Source organism: Pseudomyrmex gracilis, unplaced genomic scaffold (genome assembly GCF_002006095.1).
Source record: "Pseudomyrmex gracilis isolate BER0280 unplaced genomic scaffold, ASM200609v1 scaffold_268, whole genome shotgun sequence".
NCBI classification, from domain to species: domain Eukaryota; kingdom Metazoa; phylum Arthropoda; class Insecta; order Hymenoptera; family Formicidae; genus Pseudomyrmex; species Pseudomyrmex gracilis.
In genome coordinates, this window is record NW_018020852.1 from 156,179 (window position 1) to 177,091 (window position 20,913).

General features: G+C 34.5%; 2 protein-coding genes across 3 annotated transcripts in view; one reads left to right on the forward strand and one right to left on the reverse strand.

The window, feature by feature from the left end:
- Positions 1-20,913, forward strand: part of LOC109859559 (dopamine N-acetyltransferase-like) — a 101,921-nt gene that overhangs the window by 72,931 nt on the left and 8,077 nt on the right. Inside the window, exon 1 of one of the 2 annotated variants that reach the window (XM_020437916.1) lies at positions 19,201-19,304. The exons of the other annotated variant lie outside the window; for it this stretch is intronic. The gene's annotated coding sequence lies outside the window, so the exon portion shown is untranslated. Of the gene's footprint in view, positions 1-19,200; positions 19,305-20,913 lie in introns of those variants that run through there. 2 annotated transcript variants of the gene reach the window in all.
- On the reverse strand, positions 9,567-14,982 carry LOC109859558 (maternal embryonic leucine zipper kinase-like). Its single transcript, XM_020437913.1, has 12 exons — positions 14,675-14,982; positions 14,165-14,315; positions 13,853-13,962; positions 13,623-13,776; positions 13,384-13,490; positions 13,098-13,265; positions 12,828-13,025; positions 12,517-12,733; positions 11,354-11,423; positions 11,139-11,289; positions 10,344-10,447; positions 9,567-10,270 (listed from the first exon to the last, which is right to left on the reverse strand). The coding sequence occupies exons 1-12, from the start codon at positions 14,816-14,818 to the stop codon at positions 9,997-9,999; spliced, it is 1,848 nt and encodes a 615-aa protein (XP_020293502.1). The 5' UTR covers positions 14,819-14,982; the 3' UTR covers positions 9,567-9,996.

Here is a 20,913-nt window from a genome sequence, read left to right on the forward strand (position 1 = left end):
GTGAACAATCGATGAACAGGGCCCCGCGAGCCGCGCTACATCCGTGAAAACTCCACCTTCCCCGTCGATGACGATCGGAGACCGATCGGAAAATCTACCACCTGTGTGCCCCGCAGTCCCGTCGTACGGTACCCGGTGTCTTCAATTGCGGCGCGTACATAACCGGCACCGAGAGAATGATTTCTGGATGCTGTTCGTACGCGGTCGCGGGGCTCAAAGCGGAATGCAAATATAAGGTTTAGAGAATTTTTACGTTCGTATACGCGTTATGTCAATGATATACGCAATATAATTCTGTAATTCTGAATCGCGCACAGAATAAGAAAATATACATTCCGTATTCTCGTTGCCACTATAAATCACTCGATATTTCTTTTTCGTGTTATCTCAATTGTTATCGTAACTTGAAATCGCGTTCGCTAATATTTTATTAATCAGAAGAAAATAAAAAACAAGCTCGCAGATCAATGCCAGTTGCAAACCAGTTAACGATCTCGCCTTAATTATTTTATCATATCACCCTTACGTTTTCTCGAATGTGTTTAATACCGTTATTTAAAACGGTACTTTTATTGTACTGCAAGTTTCATGATTCGCCGCCACATTAAAGTCCGCTTCTTTGTTTCGAAAAATTTATTACTTGAAACTTACATTTAATTATCTTCCGCGCGGAAAACTTGAAAAATAAATCAATAAATTAACGAGGAAATTAACTATCAATTTTTTTTAGATAATCCTAATTCTTATTCTTATTTTTTTTTTTGTTTTCTGCGTGTCTTTTTGATCCGTCTAATGTACCTTCCATGGGGTCTTCGGAACGTAACACGCTGCCGCCTGAAGGCAGAAATCAGCAGCTGTCTTCGACGGAACGTGCGACCGCCTATGTTTTTTCTTTTTGCATCCCCTTCGATTAATTCGCGCTCGGCAGCGTCTTTATATCTCTGCGGCTTGATCATCAAGAAGAAGAAGGCGGAGCGCGTTTGCGCATGCAGTGCGCTTTTTAAATAACTATAATGAGGGCAATTATCTTGTGCGCCAGCAAGCAGAGTGTGACGAGTCGTTGTTACATATATATTGCGACACGGAAGATGATCATGGATGGAACAGGAGGCCATCAAAAAGAGAGAGAAAGAGAGAGAGATAAGTGAAGAGAGTGCAGAGAGAAGGTAGTTGAAAGAGACAAGAAAAAGAAGGAGAAGAAGGAAGTAAAGACGAAAGAGAAAAAGAAGGCAGCGCGTGGCAGGCGGACACCCTCTCTTTCTTTCTTTTTTTCTTTTTTCTCTCTCTTCCCCTCATTTCTCTCGCCTTCTTCTGCCTTCGAAGGCATCACCTAATGCCGCCCCTCGTCGTCCGAGACTTTCTTATTCGCTCATTTTAGGTGCCCCCTCTTGGGAGGACATGATACTTCAGAGCTCCTTACGCATGCTGAACGATAAATTGCCCCCCTCTTGCACTGCCATCCCCTTCAATCCGCCTCGTCGCCCCCTCTTCAGCCATTTCCTTCGAGGCCCTCATCGCACTCCTCCTTCTTCTCTTCGGAAAACCGTAGCCCCCTCGAGAGGAACTGCGGGTCAGAGACTGCGAGGCATATTCGACGCAGACTTGTGGCTCGTGCCTAGATCCATTGGCGTCCGACTCTGTCGGGAATTACGCGTAGCGTGACGGCGGCGAGGCGCAATCTTCGGGAGTCTCTCGAAGAAGTCGAGAAAACGGGCAATAAATGTGAAAGAAGAACCAGCATATGACGGTCATACATTTTTTCTTTCTACAATTTTTAGTAGTATAACAACACATGTGCACAATTTTTTAATAAAATCGAATTTTATCCACAACAATCGCATTCTGTTTGAGAAACAGAATTTTATTTTTTTTCTTTAAAGATTTAGACTGAAAGTAGAGAGTTGCTAATAGTTTTCATCTTCGAGATAATTTTGTTTTCTATTCTTCTGTTTTTTTTTAGAAAAGAGATCTGCGTTTTTGATTTTCAAAAGAGAAAAATCTAAATATGAGCAACGTTTTTTTTCATAACGCGATTTCATGTATGCTGCTATCTTATATCCCCCGACTTGGACTATATAATCTCGAGGCAAATGCTTTGATTGCTTTGAAACGTTCTGGAGAATTGATATTTTTTTTATAATCAGGATGTCTCGTTCCGTGTATAAATCTTTCGCGGAGAAAAATTGAAATAATTAACTCTACATATACACGCTGTTTACGTACGAGCATTCTCCGTAATACGTGCGAAAAGTTTTATCAGAAAACCGCGGCGGTAGTAGATTGTGAAATTATAGAAGAAAAGTGCTTTATCAACGATCGCTTAACACGATATACATGCAGCTTGGGCTGACGCGTGCCTAGATGCATTGGCGCCTGCATCCGGTGAAGGCGCGTCAAGAAATCGGATGGAAGTCGCACGTATTCTCGTAGCGTGTTGCACCACGTGTATATATGCGCAATACGTTCTTGATTAACGTACCTAACGATCGCGAGAACACAACTCTCTTTTCTACCTACGTTGAGACACGCGATGAACGATTTTGAAAAAAAAATTGAACTAAAAAATTGATTAAACGTTTGACCGATAAAAGTAGAAAATAATGATTTAATTGGAATTTCGTGAACATACTTATTAATAATTAACCGAATTCCGTGAGAGAAATTTCTCGTCTTACGCGAGACGAAAAGAAAAAAAAGTATCTTTTCACCGACGAAAAAGGCACGCGCGTACGCGCGATAAAAAGATTCACGCGCACGCGAACTTTAGCTGGCCGACGCCGATGTGTTGATGTAACGAGAAACGTGGCGGCTGTTGCGCCGGAGCGAAGTAGCCTCGCTTATGGTCCGGTGGTGCCCGAGGAGCATAACAGCTCGCGGACCATAACGCCACGAGCCATCATATCCTCCTTCCAGAGAGCCTCTTCGAAGGTGTTTCTACTCCCGTCCTCCTCCTCGTCCTTCGTCTCCCGGTTGTTCTCCAACGCCACGCCAAGCTGGAGCCTCTTCGTTCCGCCGACGCACGCACATATGATGCCGCACAGATCCTCATCGGTATACGCGCGTATACATATCTAACGCCAATTCGTACGGGGTGTACGTGCAAATTCGCATTTGTTGAGAATAAAACAGATGAGAAAACGTTTTGAAATTTCATTTGCCCGTGTTTTCCCGAATTCTGGCGAATTAGGATACGTGGTATAAATACACGTTTTCCGATGCCGCGTGTCCGAGGTTTCGTGCTCGGCGCGCATTGCGGAATGCTGAAATCGCGTGATGATCGTTTCCTGATACACCCTGTATGCCGTAGGCCGCGATTGTATGTACTGTAGGCTTGGTGTGCGCACACATGCATACCATACTCGTGCCACAATAACGGCGGCTTCCGCGAACTAGATCGGCCGAACAGATATTAGGAGCGCGTCTGCCCCGCCGCTCTCTGCTATTGCGGCAAGTGCTGGTCATTGTCCACCGGCGGGCACAGGAAGTCGACGACGACTGGCCCCGACGTGTTCACGGGATGAGGAGAAAGAGCGCGAGAGATTTTTCGGTAGGATAATCGCGGAGAAACTACGCCCCGGCTCCGAGCTGCGTAAATTATCGCGAATATGTACATATACGATGATAACATGGCGAACCACGGGAAACGGTACTCTCGACGTTTTTGTCTCCGAAAGAGAGAGAGAGAGAGAGAGAGAGAGAGAGAGAGAGAGAGAGAGAGAGAGAGAGAGAATATAAATATCAAAATAATTAAAACATTTTTTTTTAAACTACATTAAACTTACAAATTTTGTTTATCAGAAATCAGTAATAAAGTATAAAGGGGATACTAAACAAAAACTTTTTACATTTAACATTTTCTTCAAAATATTTCTCTCTATTGTAAATTATATTTAAGGTGAGACAGAGAGAGGGGCAATCTCGGATTTATTCTGTATAATTACTTGCTTTAATATAATTTTTTATTATACATACGCGTCACCATTACTTTGTTTGCAAATACAACAGACAACGAAAGAGACGAAGTTGTACAATTTGCACGTACAAATTTTACATGTACATCCATCGCACTGTTGCGACAAATAATTATCGTCCATCCTCAGCAGGAAGTCGATGAGGAGCTCGGCCACGAAGAGATTTTCGGTGCGATAATCGTAGGGAAACTCCGGACGTCCATTGTGACAATGCCTCTTGAAGCAGCGCGCGATAATTACGCCGCGGAGTAATAATGTGGTAAACAGAAAAGAAACGTTTGAGAGAAGACTATCTTTCATCCTGGTACCACTAATAATCAAATGCAATATCTCTTTGACCGGTAAAATAAGTTAGCGTTAACGTTCGCGCGATACGTACACGGATAGATCTTACACAACGTACGTCGCTGGACGTAATCGGAAATCAAAATTGTGATCCAATTATTGCGCGCGACGTGCAACCGGAATGTCTTCTTCATCTTCCACTTTGAAAGGGAGAATATCGCATAGTTATCTTCTTGTCGTGGTCATTGTCGTGCTTTCGAAAAAAAAAGAAAAAACCAAAAATTGTTTTGATTCCACACGCGCAAATAATCTTGCGTTGTTCTGCGAAGAAAAAGTTCGTTTTTCGTGAGGGAGGAGGTGAACGATGTCCGAACGAAGAATGAGGGGCAGACAAAACACGAGGGAGGGCAAAGTGAATGAGCGAGCAGATCTCGACGTGGAAATTGAAAGGAGAAGCGTCGTCAGGGCGGCACCTGACCGGAAAGCGTCACAGTCGGCGCATTCAGCCTCGTTCTTTCCTTTCCCTCCTGCGCTATCTATCCGCTCATTCACCTCTTCCTCTCTTGTCCGTCTCCTCGAAAGGGTTGTGCGTTGCTTCAGAATCGGCACGTACAAAAAAAAAAAAAAAAAAAAAAATTATCACAAGATTTCCACGAAAAGAAAATCTATTAACTCAATAATATTTATAAGAAACGTGTTAATTGACAATATAATTTTGTCGGTAAAAGCCTTGCGGATAAAACTTCAAATGTTGAAAAGAAAAAACAGAGTCACACACATAGAGTGTAATATAATGCTTGAAAAAATTTACAGAAAATGAAGAAATATTTAGTTACAAGTATGATCGATATGATATATAGCGATGTAACTATGTCTATGATCGATATGGTATATTAATGTAACTGTGTCTAACGCGAACGCTAAAGATGGTCTCATGGCAAAGATTAGAACGAGGGAACGAAAGGAGAAAAAATGAGTGAGCGAGTGAGTGAGTGAGGGAGAGAAAGAGAAAGAATAGGTAGAGGTAAGGACACATAATAGCAGGATGTTACACGCCCGTGTCCGGTACATAAGTATCTGGTTTCATAAATGAAAGTGTCTTCATTCATAGATACATATTTCCATACAATCGCGGCGATTGGTTCATATCTTATAATATCACCGACCGTATGTGTGGCCAGTGGCCGTTATATATTACATATGTACGTAGCAAACCATTATATACAAATACCTAGTAATGCGGGGCTACTGCTGCATTAATAATAAAGTTGTTTAGATAACGCGACAGATGGTTCGCGAGCGCAAGAGTAAAAGAAAGGCTATAAAATGCGGTTTTTTGTCATTTTGTACAAGCACTTAGCATAAGTCGAACTAAGATTGTTGTCGGTTTACATAGATCGTCACTTGAGGATTCTATCGTTCACGGAAAATCAATGATTATTAGTTCTGAGACAACGATATTTTACATAAACCCAAAGTTATATATATATATATCTTTCTCTTCTTCTCTATACATAAGAAATAGATAGTCAATATTTCTTAAAATATGCCAATCTCTTTAAAATATGTGTATTTTTTCAATTAACTAAAAAATTATTCTGCTACAAATTAAAATCTACTTTGATATTTTTAATATTTGAGCTTGTAATTAGCATAAAAAATTCAGAAAAAATTATCACATGTATGCTACATAAAATATATTACTACATTCTTTTTTTATTTTATAATATCTATAAGAGTATAGTATTTAAGTAGTTAAATATACAAATATAATTCTAAATTCTTTTTTTAATTTTTGTTTAAATGATATAATTAAATAAAAATTTAATATGAGCGTGCATACATGTATATATGTGTGTGTGTGTGTGTGTGTACCTAAACTTGTATGGAAAATATATTTTTTTTATTTTACGCGAAGAATTTTTCTATATGTATATGTATATTCTACACATGTATGTATATTCTATTTCTATATGTATATGTATTTTTCTATATGTATAAATCGAGCGATTGATGATGACATATACGAGGACGCACCCTTTATATAATAGGAAACCATTTTTTTCTACTACACATCCACCGTCCACACAGGAAATCTCAGACGCACCTCACCGAAACAAGCCCGCCCCCGTTGGCCAGAGTCGATTTAATGTTTCGTTTCCTCTACGAAGAGATAAAGGGCTACAGTTTTATACAAGTGCCAGAAGTACGCACAGCCCCACGTGCACCAAGCACATTTGAAAAACCACAAGCGGTTACGCTCGTGAGTGACTCGTCGTAATTAGACTCTGCTTCAGAAGCACCACCCTGTCAGACGAGAGGAAGTGTTATGAAACAGGTGGGGTTGCGAAGAAAACATCGAAAGTAATAATTACTAAGACAAGAATCGTTAAAGACGGATCTATAAATAGATCCTTTTTAACATAGTCAGCACGTTGTGCACAACAAATTGAACTTTTATTTAATTATATATTATTATATTCAAATACAAATTAAAAAAAGAATTTAAAAAATCATATTTAACCTTTAATAGAGAAAAAATAGAATTATATTTAACTTAAATATTATATCCCTATCATAAAATAAAAAAAAATGTAATATTTTTTTAAATATATTTTAGCATACATATGCGGCGATTTTTATCTGAATTTTTTATACTAATTACAGGCTCGAATAAAAATATCAACAGTCAGATTTTAATTTGTAGCAGAATAGGTGATTTTTTAGCTAATTGAAAAAAACTACATACATATTTTAAAGAGATTTGCTAATTTAAAAAAATATTTATTATATATTTCTTATATAGAGGGAGGAAGAAAGAAAAAAGTATAAAAGAAGTACGTTGTTTTAAGTTATCGTGAAAAACTCGCGGCGAATTAGGTAGATGTGGTTGGCAGGAAGGTGGATAATGTAAGGGCACGGGATAAATTTTATAAAATAATACCATCTCACACGACTGCATATTCATTTTTCCGGAGGGTCCTCTCTATGGGAGTGAGTCCGAGAGGAAGAGGAGGAGAAGAAGGGTTGCTCGCTACTGTCCGGTCCGAGTTGCGTACATATGTATGAGCTTGTGGTGGATGCATTGGTCATGCCTCGACAAATCCGGAGCTTTCTGCCCTTTATTTTCACCAGCACACCCTTTCCTCCCGTGAATAAACAGGACCGACTCCGAAAGAAATAGAAAAAAAAAAAAAAAAAAAAAAAAAAAAAAAACACGAATAAGCCGAATGATCGGCATTTCCTGTGCAAGCTACGTATATAACGCGATATGAAGGTTTTAATTATTAAACAAAGAACATACATGTGTGCAAACGTAGACAATTCTCTAAACAATGTATCAAACATTCTTTTGCTCAGATCATTGAGATTTTATAATAATATAAAAAAGTAAAAAAAGAATTATCACTCGTTAACACGTTCGCGACGGGTTGTACCACCGGTGGTACATTTTCCCTTCATTCAATCAGGGCCCGTCGCGAACGTGTTAAAAACAGTTTCGTCATTAGCAACGTCGTTTAAGATGGATTTTCTTGGACACATATATGTAAGAAAAGAGTAACGCATTCGCTCGCTCGCGCTCGCTCGCCTGCATTAAAGAGCAATTAGCCGCAGTTCGCGAGCACGTTGATGCCCGGAAGCGATAGAAGCGGGCTGCGCGTGCCACTCTTACTTCTTCGTATGCGTGACTTTATACATACACTTACATTTACCTCTCGCGAGCTCGCCTGACTCGAAGCAGTTCACAAGCTAGCATAAGGACTTCTCCCTTCCTCGGCTCGTAAAGTTCGTGCTGCCGCTGTTTTTACTGCTGTTCTCGTCGATATGAAGTGTGCGTTTCTCTTTTTCCCGCGGGATATTTTTTTAATCGGATTTTCCTCGAAAAAGCATCTCGGGAGAGAGACGCGAATGTAGATTCAGAATTTGATCTATATTTAAATATAATTTTATATATACATTAAGTAAAATTTTGAGAACGGCATTTTTTTGTGTGCAAAGTTTTATACGTATGTGTATACTTCATTTATAACATTTTTTCTTGCTCAATCTTCATTTTCTTTCTCTGTCTTTCTTCTTCCTTTCTCTCCAATTTTATTTTGTTTAAATTTCCGGTATAAATTTCAAAAGATACCGCAGCCGACGATATGACATTGTGTTATTGCAATTTCTGGGGAGAAAAAAAAAGGGAGGAGATTGGTAACTTGTACATGTTTTGAGCGTTGCGAAAATACAGCGATTGTGCAAGACAGAGGCCGCAACAACCGGGCTTTGTCTCGTATTGGTACGTACCGAATCGGTAAGAGAGAAAAAACGGCGACCGATTCAACTGCATCGGGATGGACCGCGCGCGAAAAAGAGGAATACCAACCTACGTACTAAGGGAAGACCCGGCGATTATTGAGCGGGAAAAGATAAAAGGTCGGTATGCCTCCCCATAAAGCAAAAGCGAAGCAAACGCGCGGCTCCCCTTTATGCTGATCGATTTGTGGTGATTTTATATCTTTGCCTGTCTATACTCGCGGTGGCGATGCCGGGCTGGTTCAAACGGGCCGCGATATTTTAGATCGGCGGTATAAACGCAAAATTGAGCTTTACATATTCCAGACAAAAAGAGACGAGCAAAACTCGAAGCGCAGAAAATTTCTCTTTGTGTCGCTCACATTCTAGTCTATTTCTTCGAGTCGAGTATTTTTCAGTGGGGATATATCAAGGTCGATCGTTTTTGGTATATGATATTAAAAATTTGACATACAATGTGTGTAAATATGTCACACATAGACGTCTGAATATCGATAAGCAGGTCAATAAATATGTATACCTTTATATCTCTGTTAAAGTTATCGAATATCGTGACTTTCTGCACATCTCTTGATTATTATTTATTTCCTAATGTCTATCGTCGACACTTCTGAAATCTTCTATAAAACGTTGCGAAGAATGCTCTTTATTATTTGATCCATTCGGCTGAAAATCTCTCGTCCTTTGATATCGTCCAAAAATATTAGCCTTTCGCTATAACGTTTCTTGATAGTTGCTTCAATGTTCTGGTTTTGAAAGTATGTAAACAGTTAAAAAAAAAACACAGAAAAATATATGTGTGTACATGTATGTGCATGCGCATACACATAAATATATAATTATAGTTTTATTAAATATTCTTTCTCCTCTCTTTTCCTGACACATTATTATTTTGCCTGTATATAAATTATAACCTGTACCCCTCAGGTATTATTTTTAACAGCTATTTATACTTATACATAATTTTATCTCTGGAAAAATAAAAATATCTTACATCAAAATAATTTGTTTTATACTAGTTATACAATATTTAACTTTTTACTAATTATACATTTGAGTAGGTATATTTAAAAATTGCATGATATATATCCTCTCATTATAAAATCTATAACTACTCGTTGCACATACATATAATCGGTTTTTTCTTAAATGAAACAGAAATCTTATTAACATCTGTATTAACCGTTCCAGTGTCATGTGATGGTACTGATTTTCTTCCATGTAGAAAAGAGCCTGCAAAAACTTTTTATACGACTCATTCATGTGAGAAAATAATATACGTTTGTTTAAACAAATTCTCAAAAGCGTATAAAAATATCAAATAATTTTTAGCTGTTTTTGAGACATTGTTAAACATTTACATGTATGTTGTCTAAGTTTTCTCACAATCAAATTAAGAATAAACGGTGAGAAATTTACACACACATTTTAACTATAAGATTCAGATAGGACATTTGGATTCAGAGGAACCCTCTGGATCTGTAGAAATATCTTCAGCTGTTAAAGCGAGAATTTCTTCGCAAACGCGCTTATATACCCATGCGTCGCCTTTTAGTCGTTTCCGACGAATGCCGACTAGTCGTTTATCGTTTGGACTGATTTCCAAGAGACAAACTTCCAGTTCGAAGGAACAAGAATTTTGAGAAGAAATCGGCTTCAACGGATCTTTCTTAACTTCCGAAAAGAACTCTTCAGTTTCTCCTTGCAGAATAAATCTATGGTGATATTAATAATGTAATAAAATTGAGAACTACATGTAACTTGTACAGTAAAATTATATAAATTTACCCTTTTTGACGGCACATTATACCCTTTCGCCGAAGTGCTCGTCGTAGTTTCGAAAGGACATACTTCGGGCAGCCGCTACATGTCGCAGACACGTTAGAAAGACCCTTTGGATACAAAGTAACATTCATTAACATTAACCTTTAGACTGCCGGCATGATGCCGTATGGCACCGCTATTGGGACGCTAATATTATATCGTATTTTAGAAAAGAGTTCTCTTTCATCTGATTTGATTTGTGAAAAAAAAATATCTAGAAAATCTAAATATGTTGTTAAACGGTGTAGTTTAATTTTCGAATTAGCAGTAATCTAAGATACAAAATTTATTTATATATGATTAGCTTAGTAATAATGCTACTGTATTGAAAGACTTTTGCAATTTGATTTCAAAAACGTAACCAGCGATATGAAAATTCTTTAGAAACATCATTTTTCAAAATTTGAAAATTTGATACTTTTTACTTTCGTCCCCCGCCGGTCTGGCACTGATCGGAGCCAGATGAAATTTAAGGTACTCCACGCAATATAATAAACTCAATTTATATACAAATATGAAAAAAATACCATGTTTTTAATAAAAAAATGCCGGCGACATAAAAATTTATTATAGAACAGCTAAATAAGTTTGTGCAGTTTTGCACATAAATTTCAATGTAAAAACTGAGCAAACTTATTTAGTTATATGATAATATATCTTTATCTGTGATCTTTATAAGTTTCTTACAAAAAAAGTTAACATTATCTTCTTTGATCAATATTTTCATATATATATAATATCTGTAGATGTGGATTATACCTTTCCCGACAATATATTTGGTTCATCAGGATCCGTATTTTCGTTTTTTAATCGTCTTTTCGGTGTGAGAACGTGTCGTACGCGATTCAATCCTCGTTCTAATCCCAACATAACTTTTCTTGCACTACCTGGTGTAGATGCTTGTGGAGCTCTAAAATTATATCATTATTACACAAGATAAATACTTTATTATTTTTTTATATTAGTAAATTTACCTAGAATCCGGTGTTAACGATTGTGTTGGAGTATTAACTGTTCTATTTTCAGGCTGTCGTTTTGCTGGAACTGTAAACATATTATTAAAGAGATAGTGTTTTTTGACATCATTCTTGTATAAATTTTATAATTTGTTTTTGTTATTTCATATTTACGCTTATTATTTTGTTTAAATATAAATTGTTTTTAATATAAATGTTAGTTTAATATAAATGTGAATTATCATATTGTTATATATATTTTTTTTTATCACATTAACAAAAACTGTGTAAAACAAAAACTTGTTTATTTAATTCAAAAACCATTTTAAAAAATACATATTTATGTTTTCAAATTTCATAGATTTTAATTTTTGTCTACATATAGCCTTAATGACTTGTGAATAGTAAAAAATAAGAACTCGGATTTGTAGTAGTACTTGAGGAATAGCGCACTTTCCCTGAAGTTTTAAAAAGACTTTGTGAACATGGAGAGTCTTAAGTCCAAATTGCGTTTGTTAGCAAGTCGTTACTCTTGTCAAGGTAATTATCTACTTTTCACGGAGACTACTGTAATTTATAGCAGTCGGAAATCTTCATTAAAGTTTCTAATTAGATGGTGCTAGCGACATCTCTTCAATCAGAAATAAACTTTAGAAATTGTACTACGAGACTAATTGCGACTTAAACCTAAACAAGTTCAATAAGCAATTGTACGTAACTATAATCAATAAATATGATAATGCTAAAACTAGAATTTTTAGAAATGTGTAAGAACTTTCCGAAGAAATAAAATAAAATAAAATATTAAGACAATACAGATTAACAGTTAAAACTTCATAGTTTTTTTTCCAAAAAAAATAACACTTTTATTTTTATTATTAATTATTACTATAGAAATATTGGATCATATATCACATGCGATGATAATTTATATGATATGCAGTTATTAGAGGTTGTTTGAAATATAAACTGAAATATAAAATGTGTCTGTAAATGTTGTTAATTTTTCCATTGTTAAATTTTTCATTTTCTTGAAAACAAAATTTGTATAAAAATATCTCAATTTTTTACAAAACTTTAAAAAATATATTTTCTTTTTCACAAAGAATCCCGTTCTTCTGCCTGCTAATACACCCTGTATACTTTAATTTTTATTTAAAAATAGCAGATAAAGTATTTACCAGGTGATGTCACATCATCGAGTTCCTTGCTTCGTAATCTTTTTCGTGCCGGTACATATGGTTCTGTAAAGTTATTTTTATCATTCTCTTTGGGCAAAACATTGTAAGTAACATCATTTACTGAAGACCGCGCATTATTTTTTCGACTTCTTGGAGAATTATCGAGTTTAGTTATAAAGTTGTTGATCACTATTTCACGTGGAACATTCGCGCCATTCTATATAAGAAACAGTTTGTGTACAATTAGATACATATTAATTGGAAATATTTATCTTTAGGATATTATTTTTATATAAAGATGCTTGCTTTACCATTTCTTGCTTAATATAAGATCTTGTTGCAGTTGCTACTTTCAACGAAAGTCCACGCAACTTTCTGTCTAGCAACAACAAATACGTAGCTGTTTTATAATCAGTTCTATCACTACGTACAAGCTTGTTCCATATGTCTGCGCTATTTTCGCCACAAATGGCAGACATTGTACTCAATACTTCTTCATCCTTTTCAAACTAGAAGAGTAAAAAGGTTTTTAAAGTTTTTAAACCTATAACATTATTTTTTCTTGCCCAATAAATACTTACTTTTGTTTGTTGAACAAACGATACAGGCTTCATAGAATGTGCCGTAATCCATGGGTGATATGTCAATTCGTGAATAGTAATTCTCTTTGCCGGGTCAATTTGTAACATTGATTTGATTAATTTTTTACTGTCATTTGACAACCAATTTGGTTCTTCATATTTGCCACTCTGAAATCATTTATATACTTGTGTGAGAGAAATCAGAATCAATAGAAATGAAACAAATAATGCAAACAATTGAAATAAAAATACATTATTGCACAATTGCGCAATTTTTTTAACTTACAAGTATCTTTTTATACAAATTTTCTAACTTATTGTCATCAAAAGGCAAAAACCCACATAATAAAGCATAAAGAAGAACTCCCATGCTCCAAATATCTACTTCTGATCCTGCAAAGTTTTTTATTATTAATAAATATTGTATAATACATCACAATATATATATATAAACTACACAATATTTAATTTTTAATTACATAAAAAATATAAAAGTATTTAGAATCTTAGAAACTTACTACTTACCTAAGTATTTCTTTCCCATTATGAGTTCTGGTGCAGCATATGTAGGAGAACCACAAGATGTATACAAATGTGCTTGCATTCCCATCTTAGGTTTTGCGCATAGACCAAAGTCAATTAATTTCAAATTTTCTTCCTTATCTAACAGAACATTCTCCTGTCAAGAAAACAAAAGAAATAATTAATTTTCATATAACAATAAATATTAGGAGAAATAGAAAATATATGTTTACAGGTTTTAGATCTCTATGAGCATATCCCAAACTATGCATGTATGCCACAGCAGAAACAATCTGACGGAAGAACTTACGAGAATCAGTTTCTGATAATCTGTTTTTCTCCACTGTAAAATAAAGACATAAAAACTTATTACAGAACAGCTAAATAAGTTTGCACATAAATTTCAATATAAAAAACTGAGCAAACTTATTTAGTTATGTGATAATATAATATCTTTATCTGTGATCTTTATAAGTTTCTTATAAAGTAGATTTTGTATTATATTTGTTATATATTTATATATATGCAGGAGTTTTTAATGTTACCTATATGATCAAACAATTCTCCACCAGAACAATATTCTAATATCATAAAATAATGACTTTCAGTTTCTATCACTTGATATAATCTACAAATATGTTGATGAAGTAGTGTCTTGAGTGCTTCTACTTCAAGTTTTATTCTTGGTAAATCTTCCTGAAATAGTGCAAAATAAATGTATTTTATACAAAACTAAGATGTGTACTTGAGTAAAAAGTACGAGACAGAATTTGAATTAAAATTTGTTTTTCATAGATTAACTAAAAGAAAATATAAAACTTTGTGAGATTGTGTTGCATGTATATCTTAAAATTTAAATGCAGATTGTGTCACATGTTTCACATTTAAATTAATGTTTTTAGTAGCAATAAAACCATAAATAGAGTATATATCACAGAGTGAGTTGTTTCAATATATATATTAACTTGAATAGTATGTTTGCATATAACACACGTGACAGTTTAATCATTTTGCGTCAACGTATAAATGACAGTGTTTTGAATGATCACACTTACACCCAACGCTGTTTTTTCCATGATTTTGATAGCAACTTTTTCGCCGGTGGCAACGTGAGTTGCGAGTTTGACTTTGGCAAAACCACCGCTGCCAATTGTTTTCTCTAATTCGTACAAACCGTTGAGAGCAGTATATCGCACCATTATAAAATCTGATTGAGATAGACTTGAAGCAAAAATACGGAGAACCCAATGTTGACTGGTTCTGGCTGACTTCTACTGGCCTGGCGTGTTAACTTTCGAACTGCTTCGAACTGTAATTTCTTAACGTAAACAACTTTTGATAGCCAATCAAGACTTCGCTTGCCACCGACGGTCGCCATCGTTAACATTGATGCCAACGCAAATGCAAACGTCATAATTGCCAACTACACTAATCCCTATATACCAGAAATTATTGTGGCGCCTACAGACAGAATGCGTCAATATGTGACGAAGAAACAACGCGATGGCCAATCAGCATTTTGCTTTTATAGAAAAGCAGCATATTGATTGGCTGTCGCTTCTAGCCGCGAGTAACGTGTGACGCGTCCTGTTTATAGAAGTCTAAGGGTCATTCTACAATGAGTTGAAAATGTCCTGTTGCTAGTTGCGAAAAGTAGCAATTACGAAAAGAAAAGTATTATTTCTGGTTGCGCTTTGTCGTTGCGGTTGCTAAAAGAGAGTTGGTCAACAACTTTTGTCAACAGCAACTGACAACCGCAGCACGTAAAATAATACTTTTTCCCTAGTAGTTGCAATTGGCGACGGGACATTTTCAACTCATTGTAGAATAGCCCTAAGAGTGCGTCCCGATAAAAACAAAATAACAGAATAGAACAAAAACAAAAAAACATAAGAAGATGATAGCCAATTAAAGTCCGTTTTCAATCTCATTCAGTTTTTACTATCTCTATTGTTTCTCATAGAGCGGAACTATTACGGAACACAGAAAATAAACGAAATACGATTCGCACGTACTTTGTGGTGACAGTGGCTTTTTTTTAAACGGAGATGCTCCTGAGTTTCTTATGTGGCAAATTGAACACATTTCATTGTTTCAATATCTATTCACATGTAACAAGACTGTTACTTTGTGAAACAAAGCAAGATTCTGAGAAAGCCGCCAATGTTTTTTGCTTCGCGTGTGTCGGTCGTTTAATAAACGGAAACGTTGTGCTTATATTGAGTCTAGTCACTCTATTGCAAAAAACAAACAAAATTTCCATCGTTATGCATAAAGAAGTATGGATTTGCATGAAGAAGGCAATTTGTATCAAGAGTGGAAAGAACGCGCGATCTAAGTAATTTCCATCCTTGGCGGAGTGATAGATATATACAGAGAGAGATAATCGTATGCTTCGCACGACACAATAAACTGCGCAACGTCACTTGCCTAGAACGCACCAAGACAACGGAATTAGGTTTCTGAATAACATTGATTGTGACTATCAAATTTCGCGTCTTCTACAGTTTCCTTAAACGCATTTTACACTCTCCGCGTTACGTGGAAAATAAGTGTTATTCGAAAACATACCGGGCAAAAGTTAGTTACAACTTTTCTTAAGACAGAAACTAATTCTATATTAACTTTATTTTGCACACGAGGACGTTTTATTATGTATCTGCTACGGTGATTGCATCGGAGATCCTATCGTATCAAATGTTATATTTACTGTGTCATTGCGTGAAGTAACGTAACGATACGCTTAACAGCGCGCGTGTAGGCGTCTGGATACAGAGAAAAAAAAACAACAAATGAATGTAATCAAACCTTGATATCACATTTCTGATTACTTTAAACGTCATGCGTTTTAATAAAATTACTACTTTCTAAAAACAAAGAAACTAAACATGGCTGATCTCGACGATCTCGATTCTACTGTACATCAGATAAGTATTTTTATCATGTGTATGTGTGTATGTGAGTGTATACGCTCTGTAATAGTCTTAATTGTTATTTTATTTGTATTTTTGTGACATATGATCAGTTCAGCACTACATACACAGAATTGAATATTTTAGTTTGTCTAAGTAATTTGTTTTTTAATTAATTCTGTCAAAATGGATTGGTATCGTTTTTCAATGTGATCAGCGAGAATGCTAACTAAAAGATAAATCAAAAAAAGTTTTTAATTAAATATGAGATTATTGAAAAAAGTATATATATGCGCTATTACGTGTATCTCAATTTATAAATAATGAAGTTTGAAATAATCAGCTCCAGAAATTCTTATTAAGACTGAGTCGCTTCTTTATATTGTAAAGTGATGGTCGAACCTCTAGTCTCACTATCTGACTACTAATCACCACTTAACGACGACCGTCACTATTTCTTCTTCTTTTTTGCGAGTCTAATTATTACATTGAGAAAGACCTAAACCAAAGGTCGAAAGCTTTGTACTGTACAGTTTATCGCAATAAACTAAATTTTGAACACACACATCGACATCCGTGTCTGCCCCATAGAGCCATACATATATCTATCTCAATTTAAATAAGATTTCTTTTAACACTCAACATTTTTTTATTTATTACTGTAATTTTTCTGTAATGTAAAGATAATCGGTGTTATTCGTGCAGTTGTTTTTACACGTGATCTCAAGTCAAAGGTAATTTACATATTGCTATATGTTTATAAAACAATCTTGAATTATGAATTTAGTCCGTTCTATCGTGAAACATGTTACTTACCGATTATACACGCATCGAGAAGTGAATAATCAGTTAGCGAATAAAAAATAAAATAGACGAAGGAATGACACACATACATAACATAATTACATAACGTGCATTATTAGAGAAATTATCTACGGAATTTATTATCTCAAATTAGCTATTGTAATATTTTTTGACAGGAAGATTCCTCAAAAGCATTCTCCTAGTTACACTTTTGAGTTACAATCTGTTTCGTACATACACAAATACACATCTCTTGACGCTTCATATTTATTTATATGAAACATTTTCTTTTATTATTGTTTCAATATCAAAGTTGAACATAATAAAATATTACACTCATAATAAAATTTTACACTCTCTCACTCTCTCTCTCTCTCTCTCTCTCTCTCTCTCTCTCTTTTTCTCTCTCTCTCTCTTTTATAAACTAATTACGTAAGACACAAATATTATTATCAGATAAACGCAATATATCTCGAATGTAACACAATAAATTTCTCGTCTCGAAATAATCTAATGATATGGTAATTATGTATTGTAACTAATACATAATATCTTGCGTATTCATTTTAGTACGTCACAAACGGTAGTTTTTTATTTTGCTATCAAACTAGTTGTGCGAGCTTCTGAGATTAGTCTGATATTACATGATCGCCTCTCGTATAACTAGATAAGTACTTATTACCGTTTATCTATCATAATAAAAAAAAGCAGCTAAAAGATATTAGAGGATAAATATGCACGATATTCGTATGCATAATGCAAAAATGATTATGCAAAAAAGCAGATATAAAGAAATATATTTGTATCGTGTAATAAATTCAGTAAATAGGTGAGTTATTAGATAATAACACGGTAATTTGAAAGGCAAGACGATTAATCACATCATAATTATTTGATATTTTATATTTTACATTATCTCGCACATTGTACACGTGTGACTAAACGTTAATTAAATTGCACTCGTCCACGCAATGAGATTTGCATAATTATCTAAATCTTTAATTTACATTAGTGTAATTATTTATACTAAGATATAAATTGATTAACTTTTTATTGTAATTTATTTTATTAAAATTATTTCTGCGAATTGAATATAGTGAACAAAGAAATACGAAAAACATATACACTTGTAATAATTGTAATTTATCGTTGAAACAAACAAATGTCAAACGATGTAGCAGGTTAAGCGTTAATGTAATAAAAACGATCAAGTGAGTCATGTCGTAGCTTCAAGTGTGTTTGCGCCCGTTAGCTGTTATGCGGAATGGGTCGTAAATATATAACGATCCTATGTAATATGTTGTCATAATATAAAAATTTAGTTGCAAGTGCGAGATCTTCTCTCAATCTCATGTTTCATTCATCAAACTTGTCTTTATGAAAAAGTTGCAATGTATATTTATTTAATAAAAAATATAATAAATAGAATATGTGAAATATTTCTGAGGAAATATCACCTTGATATAAAAAAAATCTTTATATAAAGTAGATCGCATTTTTTTCTCTATAAAATCTTTTTTGCAAAAAAACCAAAAGTAACGCCAACTAAGAAAGCTTTTTTTATATATACATACATGTATGTAAAATACCAAAAATTATACGAGCTAAATACTCTGTTCTCTTGATTTGTTTTGCTGAAACTATGTCGTGCGCAATGAGCCTGTTGGTTCATGTAGTTGAATATTCATGGAATAACAGCTTGTGTTCTAAGTGTATCAAAAGAGAGAGACCACTGCTGAAAGCCACAGATCTCGCTTCCTAATCAAATTTAATGGAAAAATAGACCGAGGGAGCCTCATATGTATTATGTTGCTAGATAGTAATAACCCTCTCTAATGCACGATCATCCTCACACTGCCAGTGTGTAGTTGGCTTGTGTACATGTTAAAGGGGACACAGGGCACATCGTGTTTTCTAAAGAAAATCGTCGAAAAACTGATTAGACAAAACACTCCGTTTTTCTTGACAAGTACGTATAAATAATGTAACACAATGAAAAAGTTATCACCGAAAAAAAGAAACCTGTGTCGTAAAATTCTGATTTTTTATAGCGCTAATTTTCTACGAGGTTAATATAGAATGTTATAACCGTTTTTTTTTTTTTTTAACCTTAATAGTGAATTCCCGAATCATTGGCATTCGACGCTCAACTTTAAGATATTAGAAAAATGTTGAAAAACTTCCAGCATTTCTTTTTAGTGTCTTTCGAGTGTCTATCAATATGTACCTACGATTTACTTAATAAAAAATATCAATTTTCGTGGGAACATCAGCCGTTTCTGTAAAAACCGAAGGGAAAAAACATGCTAAATGCCAGGGGTTTATTATTACGGTTAATTATATGTACTACCGCACTACGATCAATTGATAGTGTGATGTGTACACACACACACAGTAAATATAAAATAAAAACAAAATTACTTTATTATTTAGTGTGAGTGTACACATGACAAAACGTCAAAAAAACACGTGATACACAGATGTCAGTGAAAATAATTAAGAGATAGACATTAGAAAATCAAATTCTCCTTGTTAAAAATAAAATTAATTTGCTAAATTCAAGGCATTTTATATTATGATGCTAATTGCTCCCGTTTTTAATCAACAAAATATTCGTGTCATATAATAAATTGTAGATCTAAATAGTGACAAACATTAATGTTGATATCTCGTCTATTTAATCTTAGCATTTGATGAATTTAGAAACGCGTCTTGAGAAGATGCATCGAAAGAAGCGCCAATGATAAAAATAGATTGTTATGATGTAGACGCGTGTTGTGTGTTGTGTAGAGCCACAAGAGTGTAAGTCTCGTTCGTTTCACCTAACTTTAATTACGTTCGATATTTCAAATGACACGAGTGTGCAAATCTTATGTTTCATTGATTGTGTTGTAGAATCGCGCGCGGCATACGCGTTCACAATAAATTTTTTGTGCAATAATTAAAGCGAAATTTAAACGTGATATCTTTATACGAGCAAAACAACAGAAGCGGAACAGAATTAGCGAAACTGCGCGAGACTTTTTGCAGGTGCAGTTAAATAGATACTTGCATACTTCGTTCTGATGTAATGCACGCATAAAGTGCAGATCTCGTGTGATATACGCGACGAATACAAATAACGCCGTTAATTGCCGTGTTCAATTCAATGAAACAAATGTTTGTTTGATTGTATCACGCGATCATGCTCATGTTTAGTTAAATGTCAATAGCATTAATGGTAAACACACATTAGCTATCAATTGTTTTTATAATTTAACTCTGTATTTTTTTACTATTCGAGATTAGTTACAATTTATTAAATTTTGTCTAACAAACTTGACTGGTTTTTTGTTCGTTTTTTCTTTGATTATTTTTGTATAAAATTCCTTACGTGACGAATTTTATTCTTACACTTATATTTACACACTAAAAAATCGTGCGTTCACATATTAAAATTTTCTTGTGTTACATCGTTGTTTGATTATTATTTTAATGTAAAATTGACATACAACTGATACGTTATTATTTTTGTAACGTTTTCATGTGTTAGATTTATGTCACTTTTATAATTTAATATTTTGTGTGTGTCATGTAAA